The sequence below is a fragment of the Amborella trichopoda genome, chromosome 11, assembly GCF_054954075.1.
Source record: "Amborella trichopoda isolate Santa Cruz 75 chromosome 11, AtrichopodaSantaCruz75HAP2 v2.0, whole genome shotgun sequence".
NCBI classification, from domain to species: Eukaryota; Viridiplantae; Streptophyta; class Magnoliopsida; order Amborellales; family Amborellaceae; genus Amborella; species Amborella trichopoda.
Genome location: NC_142346.1, coordinates 35,884,986 through 35,910,787, shown reverse-complemented (window position 1 = coordinate 35,910,787; position 25,802 = coordinate 35,884,986). Strand labels below are relative to the sequence as shown.

The 25,802-nt window shown below is 37.2% G+C and overlaps 1 protein-coding gene across 2 annotated transcripts in view; it reads left to right on the top strand.

The window, feature by feature from the left end:
- The window catches only part of LOC18436736 (Cell differentiation, Rcd1-like protein), a 62,832-nt gene extending 37,262 nt beyond the window's left edge, over positions 1 to 25,570 (top strand). Inside the window, exons 7-11 of one of the 2 annotated variants that reach the window (XR_016043952.1) lie at positions 11,700 to 11,806; positions 13,679 to 13,774; positions 23,951 to 24,085; positions 24,244 to 24,313; positions 25,244 to 25,570. Coding sequence is in view for 1 of the 2 variants with exons in the window: in XM_006846958.4 (XP_006847021.1) it covers positions 11,700 to 11,806; positions 13,679 to 13,774; positions 23,951 to 24,141; positions 24,244 to 24,313; positions 25,244 to 25,357 (578 nt within the window). In the remaining variant the exon portion in view is untranslated. Of the gene's footprint in view, positions 1 to 11,699; positions 11,807 to 13,678; positions 13,775 to 23,950; positions 24,142 to 24,243; positions 24,314 to 25,243 lie in introns of both variants that reach the window. The other variant, XM_006846958.4, reaches the window with a different exon arrangement.
- Positions 25,571 to 25,802: the final 232 nt, after the last annotated feature.

The window sequence follows — 25,802 nt, the reverse complement described above, 5'->3', positions numbered from 1 at the left end:
CCTTTTATAGCAAATATATATTTCTCGAATACGTGTTGCTTAGGAATGAGGGGCTTTTTGTTACACTGCAATTTTGTATTCATTTCTCAATCGTTTTATGCATTACAATGTAAGCTCATTTGACCATCCTGAGCGAGTATGATCGCAAGTTCCCTGTCTATATCTTTCTGATAAATTCATCTGTCTATTTATGTGTATGTATTCGTCTATTGTCTTATGCATGTATGTATGGGAGTACAGTACACTGCATTAAAATATGGAAATAGTATTGTATAATATATTGGTCAATGATGTATACTTGATTTTGCACAGAGATAAAATGCTAGATAGATGTACGTTGCATGGTTATACACGGGGACCTTTTTTTTGTTTTTTGCACAGAGATACAAGTGCGCAGGGACATTATTCTGTTCATACTATGTACAAAAGAGCCTTACTCCTCGCATTGTTAGTGTCCAGCTCATATTTGACTCTTCCATGTCCTAAAGACTGCTGCAATATGTTTTAGTAGTTCTTTACATTATTATACTAGTACTAAAATGTTTTATGAATTTTGTACTGGAGGCCGTTATTTTCACATTGATTGGAGAAGCATCTGAGTTGAGACCTTTGTGAGGTTTTGTTCTACCGTGTTTAATTTGAGATAGGGCTTGGCAGGATGCAATTGGCAATGAGCGATTCTTTTAATTGTTTGTTTCCAGGCGTGTGGATGAAGTCCCAACTGTTCAGTTGTAAGGTTGGCTTTCTTCTCTGCACTTGTTGAAGTGCTTGGAAGGAAATAACCAATCAAATTTTTGGAAATACAGATCATGTTTAATGGGAGTTTGTGCTTCAAAAGAGACATCACTGATGGGGTTATTAGACTATTAATCATGACAGATGTTAGTTTTGGATTTTTAGATGGCTGGTTGGTTATGAAGCGAAAGTTTAGAGTGAGACAAAGGATTACTGAAGTGCAATATCTTCAATAAATTTTACCTAGAGAGGTCTAAAATTCATTTTAGTTGTCTGAAAATTAATTAAAACACATTTAAACATATCTAAGTAGATTTGATGGGAATTGAATCAATATAGTTAGGTTTACGACAAATATACTTTATATTGAGGACTCCATCCTCTCTAGAGATCGTATCTCACTGCAGATTCTCAAACTGACCCAATAGATCCCATGACCCACAGCCTCTCACAGGGGTTCATGATTGGACTATCAAAGTCAACCAATTAAGTACAGGAGATACGATTCTCGACCATGGATTACAGGTCCTTCCTTGAGGACAAGTCTAGGCTCCATTTCAGCAGTAAGCTCTATGGGTCCTTCCAACACAGTCCAGTGTTGCAGGGAGTCATCTCTTCTACATATGTACGCATCACACACCCTTATCCATAAAGGGCGGCTTCTCGGACAGCTATCTAGTATACATGCCGTGTGATGGTAATGATAATGATTTAGGCCCTTGTCCTCTCAGGCCTTCCATCACACACAGGGGTCAAGTCCATGTCCCTTGGCCAACTGTCCTTGGCACAACTTCAACCTCATCAAGGGATCTACATTGAAGCCCTTATTGGTAGTGTTCACACGTGCCCAGGACTGCGGGTTTTTGGACATCACATTTGAGCCATAGCCAGTCAAAGCTCAGGTGTGTTTAGGCATTAGAGATGCCTCAGCGTCCAATGTGGACCATACTTCCACTAGAGCCAACATTTCACTATATGTTTTTCAATACATGCTCTCATAAGTCCTTTAAATCGCCACAAAACCCCAACACATATGGTTTAGAAAGTGAGAGTGGGATACCTGTAGAATTTATCCCTTTCTTTAAGGTTTATCCATTTATACCTATTCTCAACTTGTCTCTCCCGCTTTAGCTTTGTCATCCTCTATCCTTCACGTTCCCATAGTTTTCATGAGCAAACCTTGCACATAATTAGGAGTGCATATAATAACAATTATCTCCAAGTTTCATTAGGAATAGTGGATGCAAGTTGGTGTATCAGTTTCAATAAATGAATTCTCCTAATTGATAAGTTGGCTTAAGTGTGTGTCCATATACATTGAAATACAACATAATATCATATTTAGATGCTTCGGAGTAATAAAAGAATTGACAAATATATGCCTTCAGTAGTGATGACATAAATACTGTGAAATATTACATGCCTTGTGCAACCTGTGTAAAATTAAGGTGCATGAGGTAAGAGCATTGACTCAAAAAGCATTCTGCTCACTGCCTAGGTGGGCAAGGGGCAGACCAACTGGCGCTGGGCGCCCGCCTAGGGACCCTAAGCGCAAGCCTAGTACCTTGCCTAGGCGACGTCAGGCTCTTGGGCTGGTGGTGCCCAAGGGACTGCGCCTGCCTAGGTGCAAAAATACCCACGGGCGGGTCTTTTTGGGGTTTTTTTTGGTGTTTGGATTTAAAAATACATGAATTTTGCTTTTTTATACGAAATTTTTACCTAAAATAGGATTACTGGACACCCCTTGCCCCTTTTTGGACCTTGGCGGCCGCCTAGGCTCTCGTCTAGGCGCTGGGCGGCCTAGCCCCCCATATCATCTAGGCGCGCCTAACATTTTTTGGAACACTGGTTAAGAGGGATCATTCTAGTACTACTAAAGTTTAAAAGAATGAAAAAAATAAAATAATGGACACTCCAATGCTTCAACTGATTCTTGTACAATTTGTGAATTTCTTCTTCACATGCCTATGTTACACCCCTTTAGCCTTGGTTAAATGATTTGAGACCTTTTGATCTCTATCTCTATTTTTATTCACAATATAAGAGGAGCCTTAGTTTCTTTGTTGAATCTTTCCTTCTAAAATCACACCAATGCTTATCTTTGAGGTTTTTAACCGCCTTCCATCGAACCTAGATGGTCTTTCTTTTGTATTATGCTTCCTTGCTGTACGTCAGTGTTCTAATAAGGCGAACCGCCCAGCACTTAGGCAATCCAGAGGGCCTGGGTTCCTCGCCTAGGCGTAGGCGGCCTGCATATAGGCGAGGGCCTAGGCATTAGGGCACAACCCATCACTTAGCCTTGGGCGGCCGCTCAGAGCCTGCATGCTGCTCAGGGGTGGAAATGCCCTTCTTTGAGAGGCATTTTTGGGCTTTTTTTTGAATAAAAGAAGGGGATAAGGGTTGGTTTTAGGTTCATTTAAAACCTAAACCCCATTGGAGCCTATTTTAGAGAGAAAACAACCTTAAAATGCCAATTTTTTGTAATTTTCATAGGATTGAAGGGTTTCTCAAAGTTACGAGAAATCGGTCTACACATCACCCATTGAGATTAGATTTAATTTTGGAGGTTTTATAGGTCTACTAGAGGGTGTTTTAGAAGATTTTGACACTAAAAAACATCTCAGAGGTGGAAGTTTGGAGATCGAGCAATCAAAGTGAGTAAAAAATTTTATTTTTTAGATTGCTTGTATTATTTTGAGATTTTCTCTTCAGGATCTAATCAAAGTGGTGATTCGGGTTGGAAATGTGACTATAACCCGAATCCTTTGGATAAAAATTATGTAAGATGCAATTATTCTGAAAAGGATACAAAATGGAGCATAAACTGGTTTAAGAAACATCTTACCGATATTAGGGGGAATGTTGCCCCTTATAAAAATGTTCCTGAAGCTATCAGAGAGGAGATTAAGAAATATATGAGTTCAATAAAACACAAACAAGAACATATGCTTATCAATTGGATAGGTCAATTTCTGATTCGACTACAAGATGTCATTCAGGTTGGAAGTATGGTTATAACGCGAAACCAAACGATAAATATTCTACAAGGTGTAATTTTTGTGGAAAAGATACTAATAAGGGTATTAACCAATTTAAGAAACGGCTAGCCATTATTAAAGAGAATGTTGCTTCTTATAAAAAGGTTTCTGAAGCTATTAGGGATGGGATTAGGCAATATCTGAGTTTAGTAAAACCAGAAAAGGAAGTAAATAAACTTTGTTATATGGAAATATCTTTCCGAAGTTCTTCTAGAAATGGTGATCCGGGTTGGAAATATGGTCATAACCTGAATCAGAATGACAAATATTGTATAATGTGTAATTATTGTGGAAATGATTCTCGTGGGTGAAAATGATTCTCGTGGGCGTAAATAGCGGTTCATGAAACACCTTGTTAGTATTAAGGGGGATGTTGCGCCGTGTAAGAATGTTCTTGAGGCTACTAGGAGGAGATTAAAAAATATTTGAGTTTAGTGAAACTCGAAAAGCAAGAAAAGGGTGAGGAGGCATCAGGTAGAGGAGTCAAGACTCCTAGAGACTCATCTGTATAGAGTAAGAGTGGGATAGAAGAAGAGGAGGAAAGATGCAGATTCGAAAGAAATAGAGGAGGATGAGTGTTGTGTTGAAGAGGGCAATGACTCTGATGATGATGGCCTCGAATCCGATGCATATGATGGGGCTTACCCTTCTCCTTCTGATGATGATGACGATGATTGAAGACACTTGACTCTTGGTGTTGAGTTTTAGACTGTATATTTATTTTTTCTTGTTTTCTAGTTTCTACTATCTACTCTTGTGCATATGTGTGTGTGGTTGTATCATTGTATGAAAATATGGAATATGTAATGGTATGATTATGAATTATGGAGCATGGAGTATGGTCTATGGAGTATGGATTATGAATTGTGCTGCTTGTATTACTAATTTATTAGTTACTAATTATATTTTATTTTTGTTTGTGCTAGTAGTCTATCTATTACGAACATACAAGGGTTTAGAATTTTTTGGATTTTGAGATTTTTAATATTTATGATGGATACTCATATTCCCCTGCCCCCCATTCCTCTTCTTCAACATAGGTTTCAGGCCCCCCTGCCGCCTAGGCGCTGCCCGGCATTTTTTGGAGCTCTACTATACATTGATGCCGTTCTACATATATTACTTGAACACCTCTCTTGACAAGCATCTTCCTCATTACTCATATGGCAAGGCCACCTAAGCATAACAACATTTTAATGCTATTCTACTGCCCTACTCAAATCTTGAGCCTCCATACCTCTTGCTGTTGAACAAGATAAAAAACTGTTTATATAGGCCCCTCTCTAGAAGTGAAGTCCCATTGCAGATTTTTGAATTTCCTGTTAAAAACTTTCTTTAGGTGACATTGCTAGATCAAAATATCTTCAGGTATACTAAATTGTTTTTTTGAAGAAAGTTACCTTTATATTAATAAAGTAGAATGAACGAAAACTAGAAGTATGCATCCCACAAATTGGGTGCTTAGAATACAAAAGTAATTTCAGAGAGAAGAAAGACGAAGAAGAGGTAGAGGAGAGAGACTTAGAGAATGGAATAATAGAGCCTGAAGCAAATATAAGTAAGAAATACAAAATCATCAATGCTGCTGGACAGTCCTTAGTAAGCTGTGAGTCTTCCATCCTTTGCCCTAGTTGCCATTGGTGAGAAGGCTCAGGAGAAGAGACTGATGATAGATAGATATGAGAGAGAGAGAGAGAGAGAGAGAGAGAGAGAGAGAGAGAGAGAGAGAGAGAGAGAGAGAGAGAGGTTAATGGAGAGCAGCAGAGAGACAAAGAAAAGGAAGTTGAGATGAAAGGAGGGTTTAAAATCTCCATTTTTTTTTAAAAGAAAATGATGAAAAGCGGGGTAAGGAATGATAGATGGGAAAAATAGTAGAAAATAGGATTGAGGCTTCATTATGTAGCTTGATCCACGAAGAAACGAAGATATGCATGCTTAATTTGGATAGAGAGAGGATTGACAGAAGTGAGAGGGGCTTAGAACAGAAAAGAGAGACAAAGCGGCAGAGAGATGAGAAAAAGTTTGAAGAAAAAGGAGGAGACGATACATAGGGTTTAGGGATAGAGACAATGTTAAGAAGAAGAGACAAAGTTATATGTAGAGGGGTGAAGCGAAGAGAAAAAGAGAATAGGTCGGAGACTATATTTAAGGGTGGCAACGGATCGAGTCCTGCTGTACCTGGACTTGGACGTGCCAATTCCAAAATAATCGTACTTGTACCTGTAACTGAGAAAATATTTTGGACCGGGGTCCCTGACCGGTACCCGTACTCGACCCCAAAGCTATTAAACCGCTTTGTGTGCGTTAACCCGACCCGAAACCCGGCCCGAGAATATAGGACCACCCAAAAAAAGGATAAATTTTTTTGTTCTATGGTAAAAATTATAAAAAATTTCTTCACTCATTTTCACCCTCAAATAAAACAAAAAAAACATTCATCATTCAACATCAACAAAATAATATAAAAAAAATAACAAATTAACAATCAAACAATACCAACCTATAACAAAAAAATGAAAAATGTTCATTCATTTTCACTCTCAAATAAAACAAAAAAAACCATACATCATTCACCATCAACAAATTAATATAAAAAATATATAACAATCAAACAATACCAACCTATAGCAAAAATTCTTCATTCATTTTCATCTCTCAAATAAAACAAAAAAAACCATGCTTCTTAAAGATGGATGCAAGTAGGTGTTCCATCTCCCAATGTTTTCTTGCTAGAATTGTTATTTATAGTTTTTAAAATTTACTTATTTTTTCATATTCATGATCTCCATGGTAGAGATTACATGTTCTAAAAAATTAAGTCCAAAGATCCTTCTAAAAAATAGATTTATTAATAGGCCTACATTTTTTGCATATGTTGGCATGGCCACATAGAATATATATATATATATATATATATATATATATATATATATATATATATATATATATATATATATGTTATTGAATTTTAATTTTTTTTTACAAATCCAAATCACTTGAAATTTGGAGCATCTATTTTTCAAAAATAGTGGAATTTAATAAAATATCAAAAAAAAATTCGCATAAAATAAATTGACCAAAATACCTTTGAAAAATTCCAGGGATATTTTGCTCAATTTATTTTATTCGAATTATTTTTTTAATAATTTTATTAGATGCGCCTTGATGAGAATAATTAAGGCTCCAAATTTCATGTTATTTGGATTTATATAAAAAATATTAAAATTATATTACTAAAATACAGTCTTGACTGTCAGATTGGCCTAGATTCAATCTGGGTCGTTGGGCTTATACTATTCCATCAGCTAGTGGGCTGACCCTAGCATCTTCCTATATATATATATATATATATATATATATATAACAATTAAACAATACCAACTTATAACAAAGCTTACACTATTAAACTTCAAAACCTATAACAAAGCTCACACGGCTAACAAAAAAAAAAAAAGTGTTTGCTCATCATCTCTCTTTAATATATTTCTCTATGACTCTCTGTCTCTCTCTCTAAACCAGTTCTCATCTTTGCTCAATATGCATTTCCACATTTTGTATCTCAAAAATAATTTGTTTGCTGTCCACTTGCTATGGTCCCATTCTTCCATTCTTCCACCTCCAATCAAACAATAAGAAAGAGAAAAAACAAACCACCATTAGCAACACTACAGTGTACAGGAAAAAACAAGTATCCTAATTTCTAGATATTTGTAACAACATAAACACAATTGTAATCAAAGATAATCAAGAAACATTTACGGATTATACAATGCATTCTCTTTGAAGCCTGAGGAACAATGGTAAAAGCTGCAAGTATATACGAACTAAAGCTGCAAGTACACCATGGTGGTTACATGGAGAGTAAAGACAGGCCACTTTTTGGTCAGTTTACTAGAAGCTCTGTTAATTAGTGAATAATATCTCTAGAAACCTTGCATATATAAAAATCCAATTCCATAAAGAGCTGTGTTACAAAATACTTCTTTGGACAAGCACTCAAACTGTGCATCCACGGCATATAATACCCAAATCACTAATTTTATGCATCGAAGCTATAGCATGCTGCAGCATCAATTTCACAAAATGTGGAGAAGTTTCCTTAAAAATTGCAGACTCGTATGCAAACACAGTAACATAGTTACTGTGAATACAGTCCACATATGCTTTATCTTAAGCATGGGTATACATACAAGTCACATGTGAAGACAGTCGACTTTTTGGCCTGTTTACTCTTCCTGTTTGTGGACGAGAAGCATGGAAAATAAGCCAAAACCTTTTTGCATAAAGCAATACACAGTTAAGCACACATACACGGTTAACACACAGTTAAGCACGTACACACAGTTAAGCTTAAGCACACAGTTCATAAAACAATACACAATTAACTCACAGTTAAGCACACAGTTCATAAAACAATACACAATTAACACACAGTTAAGTAATCAGTTAAGCACATGCACAGTTAAGCTTTAGCACACAGTTACTGAGTTACACACAGTTAAGCAATCAGTTAAGCACATACACAGTTAAATACAGTTCAGCTTAATCACACAGTTACACACAGTTCATAAAGCAATACACAGTTAACACGCAGTTAAGCACATACACAGTTAACACACAGTTAAGTCTAAGCACACAATTACTGAGTTACACACAGTTGCACACAATTCATAAAGCAATACACAGGTAACCCACAATTAAGCAATCAGTTAAGCACATACACAGTTAACACATAGTTAAGCTTAAGCACACAGTTATACACAATTACACACAATTCATAAAGCAAACACAGTAACATTAAACAGTGAAAAGTATTTGAGAATTGATACCTGCTGAGATGTCGATCGCAGTCCTCAACTTTATCATCAACAAGAGCAGCAGGAGTGTTAAAGATGACGCTTATGCACCCCTTAAGACTGAAACACAATAGTAAGAAAAATTTTAAGTTCTGGAAAGCAACAAATGTGGAAAATAATCAACCAACAACAATTTGGAAATTAAAATTATTTTACTTTTATCATTCTGCAGCCAATTTTGTGTACACATAAATGCTTGCACGGTTGATGGAAGCAAGGAACTGCGATACCGGTCTTAGCCTCCTCCCCCAGTCTTAATGCTGACTCAGATGCTACTGTGGATACATGAATCACCAAAATATCTCTATCCATTTTTGAGAGAATGGGGAACCTTGGTGCATTGGCTCGCCACCAAATTAAGATATTGAAATCTTCAATCTCTTGTGGATAGACAGATTCCTCCATATATATGTCCAATTCTGATCTTCTTTGCATACTAGTGGAATGTTCTGAATCTTTTATATTCCTTCTCTCTCTTGTCGAGATTCATCACCACTGTGGGAAGAAGATTGTACTCCAACTGCACTACGTCCAATATTGGAACTAGATGATTCATTTGATTCAAACTCCTTAAATAGGTCATAAACCTCTTGTCGAACCATCATAATTGCTTGTGCCGCCTCATCACCATATATTTTCGATAGTAGAAACGAACCAATGAAAGTTTATACCGAGGCTCAACACACATGCAATCGCCAAGGTTAAATTAAATATCCTCCTATATTTGTCAAATTTCTTTTTTATGTTGATGGCCATAGAACTAATATACTCAATAGGGCTCAAACATAATTCCATCAAACACAAATGAATCTCTCATACTTCGGGGAAATAGAGATTACAAGTTGGATACTTGGGCCCCGTAAAAACATTTGTAGCATTATATAAAATTTTCAAACATTTACAAATATGTCTTGTTCTCTCGCAATCAGCCTCAGATGTAACCAAATTTGGCATTGATTCCCGTTGAGCAAAGCGATAAATTGCCTCTTTTAGCTCGAAGGCAACCTCTAGCATTTTGTATGTTGAGTTCCATCGAGTTGGAACTTCAAGACATATATTTATTTATTTTTTTTTTTTGGGGATGGGGGGGTGTGGCTCCCACGGAACCCCTCAACCCCAACCGTTCCTTACCATGGGTGGCTCCCATGGGTAGAGGGTTAGTTGGTGCCACACTTGAGAACACGTGCACCTCGTGAACCAAAGATATGTTCAGTCCATTTGTGGATGCTTTAATGGGGGGGGGGAGGGAGGTGGAAGGGATGGCACGTTACCCAAAGGTGGCGACAGTTCAGAAGGATTAAATGCAGGGAATTGCTGAGTACGAGGAAGGCGCCTCAACAAACCTAAGAGTTTACTTTCTACGGTGCACCACTGTCCGGCGATCGTGGTCTGTAGGAGTGGAGCAGTTATGGCAGTTGGAACCTTGGATTGAGGCACTAATGGGGTATGATAGTCTGTTGCAATGGACATTGAGAAGATCTGGGATAAGGTCCAGGTTTTCTGAAGCAACCAAGATAACAAGATTTCCTAAGGGGAGGATTCTAGGGACTTCCAGTGAACCGATAAGAATTCCCCACAGCAGTTTCCTAAGGTTTTGAAAACCTATTGCGTCGAGAGTTGAACTTGGATACCCTATAAGATATCCTGAACTTAACTTTTCGTTGAGCGTCCTCTGATTCGTCCCACCTCTTTAAGGGTAAGAGACCACCATATAAGTTGAGCTTGGACCACGGTTTAAAGGGAAGGGGTGAAATATGGTCAGGTAGGGATATGAGGTGCGAACTGTTATGCAAGGGTCTGCTAATGACTTGGGGGGAGTTGAAAACTCTCTGGAACCATTTGGCAATGGCCTTGGTATCATTTCACTGGGGAGAGAAAGAGTTGATGAAGGAATTTCTCAGAGATAATAGGTGGTCTGAAATTTCAGAGGTTAGGGGGGAGCCAAACGTGGCGGATGGAGTTTAAGTATGAAATGTTGGTTACAAAGCATGGGTAAGAAGGGGAGGAATCGGGGTGAGAGATGGGCTTAGGGGGGGTTGAAGGGGGGCGGGGATACGAGGCAACATCTTGGGCGAAAGATTTCAAGGGTGGTGGAGGTGGAGAATGTTCAGGGTGGATGGAGATTAGGAGGCTAAGGTGAGGGGGGTAGAGGAGGAGGCCTCTGGGTAAATTAACTGTCAGTAATGGCGATACAAGGGAGGGGAGTGGACATGGGTGTGGTTAGGGGGGGATGGGGAGAAGATGCAGGTGGAGGCATAAGATGATGTTCATGAAGTTTAAGCTCAAATTCCGGAGTGCTAACCTCTACGCCATAGAATTCTTGGTTCTGTCATTTCTTCATATCCTCAAGGATGCCCGTGTGGGATTTGCAGAAGCAATTTTGCATAGATAGGGTTCGATCCATATTACCTGGGTTAACCCCTTGTGAATGCTTAGCCTATTGTATCAAATTTCTTGTGAATTAGTTGCTGATAATAGGGGAAAAAAATCACTTAGAAGTGTTCAATCCTTGGGGTTGATAACCTTTATTTCAAATTTGCTCATTCATTCTCTGTCTAATTGGTAAATGCCTTCTTGGGGAAGTATCCTATGAATTTTATACTTGATGTAGTTCCACTTCATCTATTGAGACGGCCACTGGATCAGGTGATGCCTTCTTGGAAGTTTATATGGTATGTCATTAATGCTCTGTGGATGTGATTTGACTTGAGAAACTTGGGTTGGTTTGGATGCAGTCATTTCCAATTTTTATTTTGGATGGATTAAATACTGAATTGAAATATTGACACTTTTAGATCACATTTTTCCCAACTTTGTCAGTAAGTCCCTGTTGATATGAAAATATTCTAGCAGTGAACAAGATCTGTTTTATTTCCTAAGATCACTGCATGATTTTTGTTTGCTCATCATAAACTATTTTAACATCTCCTGAGTATTGTGGTCGTTAACTTCCATGAGATAAACTATTGTTGAGTCTAAGTTTCAGAAAGCAATAAGAATACTTGATGTATTCTGTTTTCTTTTTGGATGGTCAGTAATGCACGTTTTTTGCTATATTTGTTTTTTTTAGCACACATTCCGTTATATCTCTACCCCTTCCTGAATACCACGAGCAAGACAAGGCCATTTGAATATTTGAGACTTACCAGCCTTGGAGTTATTGGTGCACTCGTGAAGGTATTTTGTTCATTATTATTTTTATTGTCTATTTGTTGTTTTAGTCCTTTGTTATCCTGAAGCATGTAAGGATCTCAGGCTGCAGGGGGTTGCTTCCAATTAAGTAATTGTCCAGTAAAAGTAAAACTGTCTTTCACGTTCTTGGGCTTGATTCAGACATTGGAAATATCTTGCTTTCTACCTTACTCTTGCCTATCCTTGTGGGGCTTGATAATCTGTTCTGAGGGCCTTATCACTTGTTCCTTGTGGTAATATAGGTTACCTGATTTAAAATGGGCTCTTGGCAGAGGTGTCAGGATGGCAGGTGCCACAACGTGCCGTCTAGAGTTCCATTCTCTCCATGTCCTGAGTAATAACATTCAGGAAAAAGAAAAGAAAAAAGGAAAAGAAAAGAAAACTAACTTTAGTTTACTTGTTTGTGCCTCAGAACTAAAGAAGGATTTAAATTTCAGGTTTTTACTTCATATCCATGCTATTGGATGATATAATATTCTCTATGTAGAAAGGTGCTTTAACCCAACAAAATTGGGCGTTCAACCTCTATGTGTTGTCATGATTAGCTCAATGAGGGATTGCTGTATGCCCAGATGGTTTTTCAGCAATTAACTGAAAAACCACTTTGCAATGTACTTACATACCTTCTTCCTCTCTTCTTTCTTGTATCAATTTCCAATTTCGGTTTGTTTGGTTTTATTCCTCCTCTCCTGAACCATAATTTTGGGGTCAGGGGTGCAACATGTATCGATTGGCCCCGTAGAGGCGTTTTATCTCCAACACTACGACCTATATTTATATCCCTCTCTCTTGACCTTGGAGTACCCCTTTGCCTCATACCAACTTTTGACATATCCTCATCGTCTTCATCATCATCAAATAATTGAATTTCATCAATTAATTCTTTTCATTGGATTCTCTTCTTTTCTTTTTGTTTTTTCAAGCCATCCATATATTCTCTTATTTCCTTTTTGATACCTTCGGTAGCTTGTGGGCATGTTCTTTCATTCCTAGAAATACCGGCTAAGAGTTATTTGTTTTAAAAAATACACCGGCCATATAAGTGTATTTCCATAAAGAGTACAAATAACACAATTTTGGCCTTTCGGATTTTTTAGTTTTACATATTTCCAAAGCAGATCCTTGTTACTAGAAGATTGTGAAGAAGACATTGCGCGCCCCCCCCCCCAAAATAAAATAAAATAAAATGAAATAAAGTGTACTAGAAAATAAGAACTTACCGATTACTTGAAGACAATATCAATATCTTCTCGGCCCCTAAGACCCTCGATTTGTTGTTAAAACTTTGCTAAAACTTCCTTAAATGAACACTCAAAATAAACCAATCGACAACCATTGATCATCCAAGACAAAAATCCAAGATTTTCAAAAAAAAAAAATTTCCGCCACTTTTTTATTTTTTTTGCTTGTTTTGATATCCTAAAGGCCACATATGTGGCTGATTTTGGTGGTTGTGGGGTTTAGTAACCCCCAAACCCTCCCCCTTCCTTTTTCGGGGGTTAAAAAGACAAAAATACCCCTTTTCAAGGGGTATTTATCATTTTGCATGCGGGGCGCATATGCGCCCTATGTGGCTGCATATGTGGGCGCATCCCAACAAAGTTCATATGCGCTGTTTGGAGATGCAGTTGCCAATGCATGATGCGGCCGCATTTAAAAGCACTCATGTCATCTATTAAATTTTTTTTTTGGTCTATTTTCTAAGAAAGAAGCTGGCATAAAAGGATTATTTTACTGTATTTGCATCGACGCAGTGAAAAGAATGCAAATAAATATGTTATCATGTTAGTAATAATAACGATGCTCCCTGTAATTTGATTTGCTTAAACTCATGTCGTTATGTCTTTTTCTTCCCAGGTGGATGATACCGATGTTATTAATTTTCTTCTTTCAACAGAAATAATTCCTCTTTGTCTCCGCACCATGGAGATGGGTAGCGAACTCTCAAAAACCGTGAGTTGTCACTCGCTTCTCCCTTAGATAATTTTTATGGGGAAAGTTACCATGTTAATTTTTATGTGGAAGTTACCATGTGATCTATCTAAAAAAAAATGCTTCTTGTCTTTTTATCACATGATCGTGGGGAAAGAAAAAGAAACTTTATTGCATATGAACGATTGTTGATTTTGTAGTTTTTGTAGGCTCTTGTTATGCCCATAGTTGCCGCAATCTCTCACCCTAGGTGGGAATTCTGCTTTAGAATCCTAATTCCCTGATTCTTTCAACAATCCATTTTCCATGAATCTCGATTACAGATTTTCAGAATCTCGATTCCACTTTTTTCGAATCTTGATTCCAACATTTATCGAATCTTGATTCCACATTTGTTGAATCTCGAGTTCACATTCTTTGGATCTCGATTCAATCTTTGTGGAATACAGATTTCATAATGGTAATTTTTTTAATTACATGTAATATTGTGTTATTTTGAAATGTCAAAACCTCTATTACCCTCTTCCTATGAGTGTGTGTGTGTGATGTCTAGACTATGTTGCACTTTTTCTCTACAACACAATGTGAATGTAAACGAAAAAAGTTGTTTTATTTCTCTCAATTAATGTGCTCACTCTCATTTCATCATGTCAAGCAAATGGTATTTTTGGAAGATGAGGCTAGGGATTCTTTCACAATTGCTTTTTGAATAGTGGTAGAACTTGTTGGCTATTTTTTAGAGATAAGCAGGAAAGATATTTGGGTTCGATATGGATTACATTTCTGATAGTGTTAGAATTGGTGGTTATTTTTTAATCATAATTGGGAAAGAAATTTCGGTTCAATTGAATTTTTGGATTGCAATACAGAGTAACTTAATGGCATAAACAAATTCCCATTTTCAACTATAAATATGGAATCAAAATCTCAGTATGAAGTATTCGTGAGATAGTATTTGTATGTTTTGTAAACACTATCACAAATTCTCTAGTTGACTATGGGCATCTGTTAATTGTACTTAACCGAAATCTAATATTACAACCAGTCGACCGTAATACATAGAGGCTCAATACACATCTTGTAAAAAAAAAGGCTCAATACATTGCTCCTTGGCTAAGAATATTCAATACATAGAAGTTGGAATTTCGATTCCATTTGGTTTGAAACTCAATTCCATAGATGTAGGAATCTTGATTCCATTTAGGTCAAACTGCATTATGATAAAGTAGGAATATCATTTTCTGCAATTCCCCATGTACGGACAATGATTCCGCAACATGAATCTTTTAGCCACTTGCAACTCCCCAATTTCAATTCCTAAAGCGATTTGTAAACTCTGGCGTTTCCAGACAACTATGGCTATGCCAATGCAACATTGTACCTGTTAATCTGTTAAGTTCTCCAATTTGACAAATGGATCTTTCCCAGTCCTCTCAACGTCTAGGTTTGAGTAGGAGCTAGCTTTGGTTTGGACTCAAGGGGTCTCGCTTGAAGTCTCGACAAGTTAGGATTCCAGCAAGGTTTTTTCACTGGGGAAACTTTCTACACTTAACCTATTGTATGGAAGTTGTATACCCCCTCTAGTTCTAGTCGTCCAATTAGATCAAGTGAGCCACTGACTGTTTGATCTAGATCTGACTCCTCAGAGTATTTTTAATTTTTTTCTATGAATCATATGTATACGAAATTTGGTACCTAAAAAAATATTAAATTTTTTTTGATAAAATAAAATAACCAAAATACCTCTGAAAGTTTTAGGGGTATTTTGGTCATTTTATTTTATTGGGAATATGTTTTAGGTTTGAGTTTAAGAGAGGAGTAGATGGCCAAAATTTGGTGCCAAAATGTTTTGTAAAAAAAATTAAATATAAAACAATGTAGAGGCGTGACATTGTGATCGGGTCCATCTTAGCCGTCTATTCAGATTTGACAGTTGGATAGGGGGAGGATATAATTGTACTGTAGAGGGAGTATAGAGAGCTTGCCATTTTTGACCGCATCAGTTAGTTCTCTGCTAGAATGCTAAATCTTTGATTCTTGACCTTGTCCACTTAGTGCTCAACATTTTTTTGGCCGGGCTAGTCTAGCTGATATTGTGTTTGGAATATTGATTATTATGATCATGTCATCGAACCAAGACTTGCAAGAGAGCTTTACTTCTCACATCTTCTCTGCTTCTCTTCACATTTTGTTTGTGTTCACCCGTACCAAGAAGAAGATGCTGAACCAAATCTTGGGAGGGTCTATTTATCAATCATCTACTTTGTTACTTGGGGATTTATTTTACCTATAACCGCCTTTGTTTTTATGTCTCCTTCTGTGTAGAGCTAGAAGGCCCCACGAATATTGAATTAACATAGAACAACCTAAGTATCCTTTAAGGACTTTAAACATGGTACTGGGCCCTACTACCTAGTATTAATAATTTTCAATGTGTTCCCCCTTGCACATGAACTAAACTTACCCAAGAAAGGTTCGAGTTGTCTTGGACTGACACACATAATTATGCCATGGACACGATATGTGTGTTTGATGCTAATGTTATTTATTTTTTTGTTTTAAAAGAAATATTTTATTTGAATACTTTTGAAGGACCATTTTTCTATAGGTGGTACATAGGGACCACATAAATCCTTTTAAATTACTGTTGGTTGAACCTGTATACATTTTCATATAATTTTATTGCTATGGGTGACAAGTGGCTTCTTTTTATCTCTCCTTATTTAAGTTAATTGTACTCTGACATATTATTAATGGTGTTACCATCACATGAACATCATCTTTTTGCATGTGGTGATGTGTTGCATCAACATAAAATAGACCTTCTTCCACCGAGAAGACCATCCGGACCTTACTTTCTCTTTCAAAAATAATTTCTTCTTCTATTACATCTATATTGATGCCAAAAAATCTTGTCAAGACCTCATGGTGTTTGCCATGAGGATGTTATGTTGATTATTTGCTAAACGAGTCCATTGCACCCATCATTGGTTTTTATTAAGTCATTGTTTTGAAGATAGAGTTTCACTATGATTACACATAGAGGATGTGCCGGCTTTCGTAAAGTGTAAAAATTTTCGAAATAGTTTTTTGCAGTCTTCAGTCACTATGTCTTTTTAATTTCAGAACATGTTAGTTTGAGCATGCAACTCAGAGATGCAGGAAGAGTTTCCTAATCTGGCTGTATTGTGGGGGTGTTCTCACCGGTACCATTTGCATCTCAGTTTCCAGTTGAATCGAGGGCTTTAAAACACTTCGAAGAAAGTGAACTCCACTAGTGCCTTTAGATCCCCGCTACTTTCATCATCCTATAACATCCGAAACATGATCTAATTCCTACGGAGTCTAACTGCTACTAGGAGTGTTTTTGTTATCATAAACTCTCAAACCAGATTTAATCCTTAGAGGGTCAACTGGTAGTAAAGTTTTAAGAGATCTGTACAGTCATTAACTCCATTCAGGGGAGGTTTTGGGAAATTACGGGGCAGGGGTGTCACTAAAACTAAGTGTTTAAGTTTACTAGATGGCTACTGGAAGCTCACTGAAATCCATGACCCAAGAGGCTTGATTGTTTTGAAGGAATTCATTTTAGAAGGTGGTAGTGGAAGCTCTAGTTTTTGCTGAGGAGCTTAGAAGTGGACTCTGTATTGATGAAACCACGACTCTTTGCTTTAAGAACAATCCTAGAATCCACTGTTGATCAGACCTCAAGTGATCTGATTACCGAAGAAACGTAACAATAACAATGGGCTGAAGGTGACTACATATGTAAAGGGCATATCATGAATGCTTTAAGTGATATGTTTGATCTATACTCAGGGATTCTGGTAGCAAAGGATTTGTTGGATGCTCTTTAAGCAAAATACAAAAAGGAAGATGCTAGAAGGAAGAAGTATATCATCGGTTGATACTTAAATTTTAAGAAGGAAAATTGATGCAGTCTCAAATTCATGATTTTCGGATAAATGCGAATGAATTAGAATTACATGGTATTAAATCTGATTAGTACTTTCATGTTAGTGTAATAATAGATAAATTGCTACCCTCTTGGAACGACTATAGGCATAAATTGATGCACAAGTCGGAAGATTTGAGTCTAGAACAATTGATGACTGATTTGAGAATTGAAGAGGAGACTAGACTTAGAGATATGAAAGAGTACAATTCTCAGATGGTCGTCAAAGTCATGTAGTTGAAGGTCCAAAAAATAAAAAGGCACAGACAAAACAAGAAAATCAAGATTCCAGAGAAGAATGAAGAGAAGAAGGAAGAAAACGACAATAAAGACAAAGATAAGAAACCATGGAACGCTACTTTTGTGGCAGACCATGTATAGAAATTTTGTAGAATTTGAAAGAGGTAGCTGGCACAAGCCAAAGTGGCTGAAGAAAGATTTATTGCCATGATATCCGAAGTTAATGCAGTAGTAGGCAACTACAAAGTGGTGGGTGGACACTGGAGACACTAGACATGTCTATAATAATAGAAACATATTTAGGACTTATGACATGGTGTGGGAGGACACTGTCCTTTATATGGGCAATTCTTCCTCCTCTACAATACTTGGTAAAGAGACAATTGAATTGAAATTCACATCCAGTAAAGTTCTCACCCTTTTGGATGTTTATCGTGCCCTTGAAGTCCGAAGAGATCTGGTGTCTGTCTGCATACCTTTTTGAGTAAGTGGGGTTTCAAACTTGTCTTTGAGTCCAACAAGTTTATCTCGTCGAAGAATGGAGTCTTTGTAAGAATGGGATACGCCTTTGAAGGCATGTTCAAGCTCGGTGTACGTAATGAAACATGTACATCTTCTGTGTATTGCTTAAATCTTCCTCCTCGTGGCATGGTAGGTTAGGTCATGCTAATTATCATGCTTTAAAGAAAATGAGTACTTTTGACCTTGTTCCCAAGTGCGGAAATTTGCAAAATACTTTATGTTATGTATGTGTATGATCAAAGATCACAAGGAGACCCTTTCCCAAAGCAGAAAGAAGTTCCAGGTTACTAGGATTAATACATAGTGATGGCTGTAATCTGAGAGAAGTAGAAAATCATGTTGGGAAGAAAGACTTTGTCACTTGCATTAGTGATTTCTCAAAATTAACTTATGTTTATTTGATTAGAAGCAAAAATTAAGTATTTGTGAAATTCAAAGTTTATAAAACTGAAGTCGAAAACCAATTGAATTTTAAAATTAAGACTTTAAGAAATGACCGAGGTGGTGAATATTGATCCACCGACTTCACTTAATATTGTGAAGAAAATGGAATAATTCACTATGTTACTGCCCCATATACAACACTACAGAACGGTTTAGCTGAAAAGAAAAATTATATATTAGTGGATATGGTGAGTGCCATGCTTATCAATTCAAACCGCCATGCTAATTTATGGCGACAAACTTTAATGTCAGCTTGTTTCATTTTAATTGGATACCATTTTCAAAATCCATTGCTACACCATATGAACTTTGGAAAGGAAGGGAACCTCATTTAAGATTCCTCAAGGTTTGGGGTTGCATAACCTTGATAAGCTCCCTGACCTTAAAGAGGCCCAAACTTGGACTTAGATATGTAAAGTGTATTTTTGTGGGCTATGCTGAACGTAACAAAGTATATAAATTTTTGAATTTGGAATCTAATGTGATTATAGAGTCTAGAGATGCAGAATTTTTTGAACACACATTTATTGGTGAGCAACATAATAAATGTGAAGAGCGACAAGGTAAACGTAAATTGATGAGCATGAGAGTCCTAAGGATTTAAAACCTAGAAGAAGCAAAAGAATCAAGAAACCAACTAATTTAGTCCTGATTTTCATATATCTCTCTTGGAAGATCCTAAAAATTTCCAAGATGCCATGTCCTAACCATGGTTTTAAAATGTGGCCGCATCGCCGCATATGCGGCTGCATCATGCGGTGTGCGGTGGGCTCCTCATCAGAACTAACCGCATATGCGCTTTTGACCTATGCGGCCGCATATGCGTCGCATCAGGCCGCATCCCGCATCGCATCGCATCCCCATCTGCAAATTTTTTTTCGATTTTGCCCCTCGGGAACGGGTAAAATGGTATTTTTGACCAAAAATGGGGGAAACTGTGTGGGGGGTATTAAACCCCCTAAACGATGATTTCCAGCCACTTTTGTAGCTTTTTTTGCATCAAATTGAGGGGAACAAAAATTTGGCGGAAATTTGTTTTTCATTCAAATCTTCGATTTGACAGTTGTTTGATACATGGGGGCCGTCGATGATGATATTGATGATGCACATGATGACTCTCAAGATGACTTTTCTGATTGGTATTTGAAAAATTGACTCTCAACCATAAGCCCTTAGGATGTAAGTAGATTTTCAAAAAGGAAGTTAATAGGGATGGTACCATTGGGAGATATAAAGCGCAACTGGTTGCAGAAGGATTTAAACAAAAGGAAGGTGTTGATATCTTTGACAATTATGCTCTAATCACTCAAGTAGCTATCATTCGAGTACTCATCACCTTGGTTTCTTATACCATCAAGAGATTCATCAATTGGATGTCAAAACAACTTCTTTCATGATGAGCTAGATTAAGAAGTTTATATTGAGCAACCTGCGGGATTTGTCCTTAAGGGACAAAAGCATAAGGATTGTAAATTGTGAAATCCTTGTATGGTTTGATGCAAACACCCAAACATTGGCGTGAAAAATTAAATAGAATTTTTTTATCACACAGATTTCAGATTAGTGTCGTTGCTACATGTGTATACACCACAATTTGTGATGGTGCAGTAATTATTTGCATGCATGCACGATTTAAAAATAAAAATAACAATCGCATGTATGTAAATTATATGCTCATACTAGGTAGCAATACTATATGCAAGGAGACCAAGAAACATTATCTTCTAGTTCAATATGAAGGACATGGGGCAAACTAACTTGATTCTTGGAATTCAGATAGGACTACAACTGGATATTTCTTTGACCCAGGACCACTATAGAGAACAAGTGCGCAAAAGATTTGATCACTTTGAATGTAAACCAGTTTCGACCCTTATGATAACATTAAACTTAGAAAGAACTGTGGTGCTCCTATGCTCCTATTTCCCAATTGGACAATGCAGAGGATGTACAATGTATGCAAAGTTTTTTGCCTGATGTAGCCTTTATTGTGGGTAAGCTGAGTAGATATACACCAATAACCTAGGCCGAGAGCGTTATAATGGAGTCTATAGGGTCTTGAGATATCTCAAAAGAGCCATAAACGATGGACTACATTATGTGGGTGAGCCCGCTGTATTAGAAAGATATAGAGGCGCAAATGGGGTTATGGAGTCTGATAAATCCATGTCTACTAGCGGATGTATCTTCACTTGTGGCGAGAGTGCCATTTTTGGGGGTTCCAAGAAGAAAACTTGTATATCCAAATCTACGATGGAATCATAGTTAATAGCCTTGGAAATTGCTAGTAAAGAGGTTGAGTGGTTGAGGAACTTGTTGGTAGACATACCACTTGTTTTTGGGCCCATGCCTGCAGTTTCAATCCTGAGTGACTGCGAAGCTGCAGTATACCAATCCCGGTGATTGCGAAGCTGCAGTATACCAAGCGAAAAGTAAAATTTATTATAGAAAATCCAGATATATTCTCTTTAGGCACAACCAGTTGAAAGTTTTGTTGGAAGATGGAGTCATATTAGTACTCCATTTTTCCTCTAATCAGATCACTGTGGATCCACTAACGAAAGGCCTTACAAGGGACTAAGTGACAGCTAGAGGAATGAGATTGAAGCCCATCTGTATTTTTCCATAGAGTGATGGAATCCTACCTAAGGACAAGGAGACCCCATGTCCAAGGTTCAAATAGAAAAACAAGTCACTTATGTAATGTCTGATGCTATATGTACCAAAATATATTTAATGTCGTCCCTGCTTTATGGTACTACTAATTGCAACAAATGGAGAGTTTGAGCATTACTTTTAATGATTCCATTTACCTAGATGATGTAAGTCCTAGTTTGGGATGTTGCATTGTAGAACATCCTCCATTGACTCACCTATATGAGTGTGGAAGTGGTGGTCGCTTTCTATGAGAACTGGGCATTTCCATAGAGCGCTTATGAGAACTAGGAATGGCGCAGGGCCTTAAATGCGCAAGCCTTTAAGACAATCCAACATTTGAAGGAAAATTTGCGGTATGTGAGAGACTTATCAATAATGGACATAGTGTCCACTAACTGTCCTGGTAAGCATTCTGTATAGCACTAGTTGGAGCTTCAAGTCCATAGACACCTTCACTTATGCGTTCTCTTTCTTGATTTTTTTTTTGAGAGGGTCTTTTTGTTTTGAAGCAAGTGGGGGATTGCTAATTTTATTTATTTTGTTATTTTAAAATAAGTATTTTGTTTAAATACTTCTCAAGGAACATTTTGCTATAGGGTACCCAGGGAACACACAAGAATCCTTTTACATTACTTTATTGTTGACGGAACCTATTTACATTTTCATATTATTTTATTAAAATGGCTGACTAGTGGCACCTTTTTATCTCTCCTTATTCAAGGTATTTGTACTTCGACGTATTGTTAATGATGTGTTACCATCACATGAACATCACTTTTCTCATGTGATGATGTGTTGCATTCATCCACATGACATATAAAAACCCTATTTTTCAATGAGACTTCCACCGAGATGACCATCCAGCCCTTACGTTTTTTTCTCAAAAATCATTGTTCTTCCCTTACACCGTAAAAATGTAATCAAGACCCTGTGATGCTTGTCATGAGGATGTTATATTGATGATTATTTACTAAATGAGCCGATTGCTTGTCATGAGTCCCTGTTTTGAAGATAGAGTTTTACTGTGATTACACAAAGAGGTTTTACCTTCTTTGCAAAGCAAATATATTTTTAAAATAGCTTTTTGCAGTCGTCAGTTGCAATTTCTTGTTAATTTGAGAACACAACAATACTTTTATGCTGTGATTTTCAGCGAGTCTTTGAGTGTACAACTTATAGACTCAGGAAGAGTTTCCTGATGTGGTTGTATCTTAGGGGTGCTCTGGCCTGTACTGTTTGCATCTCAGTTTCCAGCTGAGTGGGGGGTCTTCACTCGTGCCTCCAAATCCCAGACTAATTCCTATGGGAATTTAACTGGGACTAGGAGCGTTGTTGTTATCATGAACTCTCGAAGCAGCTTTAATCCTTACATGCTTAACTGGTATAAGAGTTTTAAGAGATTTCTATAGACATTGGCTTCGTTTAAGGGTAGGTTCTGCCAAAATTATGGGATGAGTGTGTCAGTAAAACTAACATTTGAAACTGTAGGAAACTTGGAAATTTTTGTTTAGGTTTCAGCAATCTGATGTGGGAGGCCGTGCTTTTGAACTGTTAGATACTTGGATGTAAAATGTCTCAAGTGTATACCTTGGAATTGCCTAGAGTTGAGGCGAGATCATGGTGCTTCGAGTGGTGAATCTGGTCCCTCGGTTCACGCGGTGTTATCTTGAATACTTGATAACGTTTCAGAACATAACAGTTATTATATTACGCTGTATATATTTGTTAAAAAAAGTTAATGTGGGAGAACTTTTGGTTTCCAACCGGAGCATCATCATCTCAAAAACCACTTTTCGCTGTGATTGAGGGACCTAGAACAGCTGCTAATAAGTTCTTCTTTACAAGAACAATCTCCTCAAAATCTATTTGATTTGGAGTTCCAAAAACGCTCCAAACTCTATTGCTTCCCCGAAATCAGATTTGGGCAGTCCATTTGAATGGACAGTGTATCTAATGGATTTGGAGCTTTTTGGTGCTCCCAGTCAACTCTTATTTGAAAAAGAACGGTTTGAGTGAAATGATACTTTTCTGGGTCAGTCATCCACCTCAAAGGTGGTTATGATTTGCAGTTAACAGCGTCCATAAAGAAAAAAGGTGGTTATGATTTGTTGTTTCTGAGTGCTCCTGTTGGAGCACTATGAGTTTTTCGTTTGTGTTATTTGTGAAGTTTGGAAGAGACGAAGTCGTTAATATCAGACAAAAAAGGTTCTATTATTTTACCATATTCATTTATGCATATTTAGGTCATGTTTTTATGTGCTTATTTTCCAACACCATCCAGTTAACGGTTAGTTTTAAAGATTTCAAACAGTTCATATGGACAGAGATGGGAAGATATTGATGTGTATTGTTTTATATTTTTTCTCATTTTATTGTAGGTTGCTACTTTCATTGTTCAAAAAATTCTCTTGGATGATGTTGGGCTGGCATATATTTGTGCTACTGCTGAGCGTTTCTACGCCGTGGGTCGTGTTCTGGGGACAATGGTTGCTTCACTTGCAGAACAGCCCTCTGTACGATTGCTAAAACATATAATTCGTTGTTACCTTAGGCTTTCAGACAATCAAAGGTTTATTCTTGAACATACCTATGACATATGTGACAGGTTATTATTTGCTGTGTCAGATCCTACCATATCTTGATCGTCCTTTCTTCTTTTCCATGTTCACAGGGCTTGTGAAGCTTTAAAAAATTGCCTTCCTACCATGTTGAGGGATACAACCTTTCATGCCGTTTTGAGGGTGAGTCTCTACTTATTGAATCTTTTTGATATATTAGAAATACTAGTCTCTGTATTATTTAAGGGAGTATTTCTTAATATCTCATTTTCAGTGGCTCATAGTTAGGTTTTCTGAGCTAGAACTTCCAATTGCAGGTTTTGTATTCCATTAATTCTTTACAAGTTTGTCACTAGCTTAGATTGGATGCTTTTATTGGTTCTTTTTATTTGTATGTTTCCTATATATCATAATACATCAGAGATGTGTAGTGTATTCTCATCCTACTTGGAGGAATCTTGTATATTAATATTTGTCCTGCTCCAAAAAAATAATGCTCCTCGGGACTCCTCAGCAATTCCTTAAAAAAGAAGGGAGAATGATTCCCATTTCCACCCACGGATGTTCCCGAGTCGTTTTTGCTTATTTTGTATCAAGTTGACAGTATTGAGTCTAATCCAATTAGTGGTGGAAAAAAATATAATGGAGAACAATTTCTTCATTGGATCAATATAATGTATACTTAAATAATTAAATAGAGAACGCAGACCGTCATTTTGGTTTCTATTGGTCATTTCATGCAAAAACAATTAGACTAAACCTAGTAGCTTGAGTAGTGGTGGAAACTTCTAAACATCAGTTCTTACAAAAAAAGCAAAAAGAAGAAAAAAGGGGAGAGGGGGGGGGGGGGGGGGGTGTTAAAATTCTGGTAAATGTGAAACCAGTTTCAACAAGTGAGCCATGCAGGAAACTGTGAATAGGCATGCTGACGGAGGCACATGCTCTTTTTAAGAAGAAATGGTTTAACCTTCCTGGGAAGACTCTTGCAGAGCCTTCCTATTTAGATGCTGCAAAGCTGTATGGATATGATTTGCTGTACTTGAAGTTGAATCGACTATGTTATGCTATTCTGGGATGGTTATGACATTTGTTTTGATCTTTCACTGTTAATAGGATGACCAGACGACAAAAAGATGGCTTGTACAACTCATACATAATGTGAGCAATGCAGGAAACCGTTTGCAGACACTTCAGCCTGGGCATCTTGATCCTCTCTTGACTGGCTGAGACTTGGCTCTCAATAAGTATCTACTGTGATCTGTAATTATCTGCATCATTTATAATTATCACAGCCATATTACTTTTGTTTATAAATTTTGCAATCCTTGAGATGGTTCAAGCTGTTTATGCCATTGTAAAGTTTAGTGTTGTTGTTATCAGTCTTGTGGTCTGTAGTCATAATTGGTGAAGGAAAATTTCATTAACTTTTTTTCGCATAAACTTATGCTGAATCACCCTGGGCTTGGCCGAAATGCCTACCATTGTCCCATCACGAATGGTGTTGGTTAACGCAACATTGATGAGCCTAGTACAAATTCTGTTTTGAGTTTTGAGTTTTGAGCTTGGGTATTTGCATCTGATTTAGGAGGACGCTGTTCTATTGTCTCAAACGTTACAGAGTGAATGTATGACTCCTCTCATTTTTATGGAGCACCATATTTTTATAAGAATT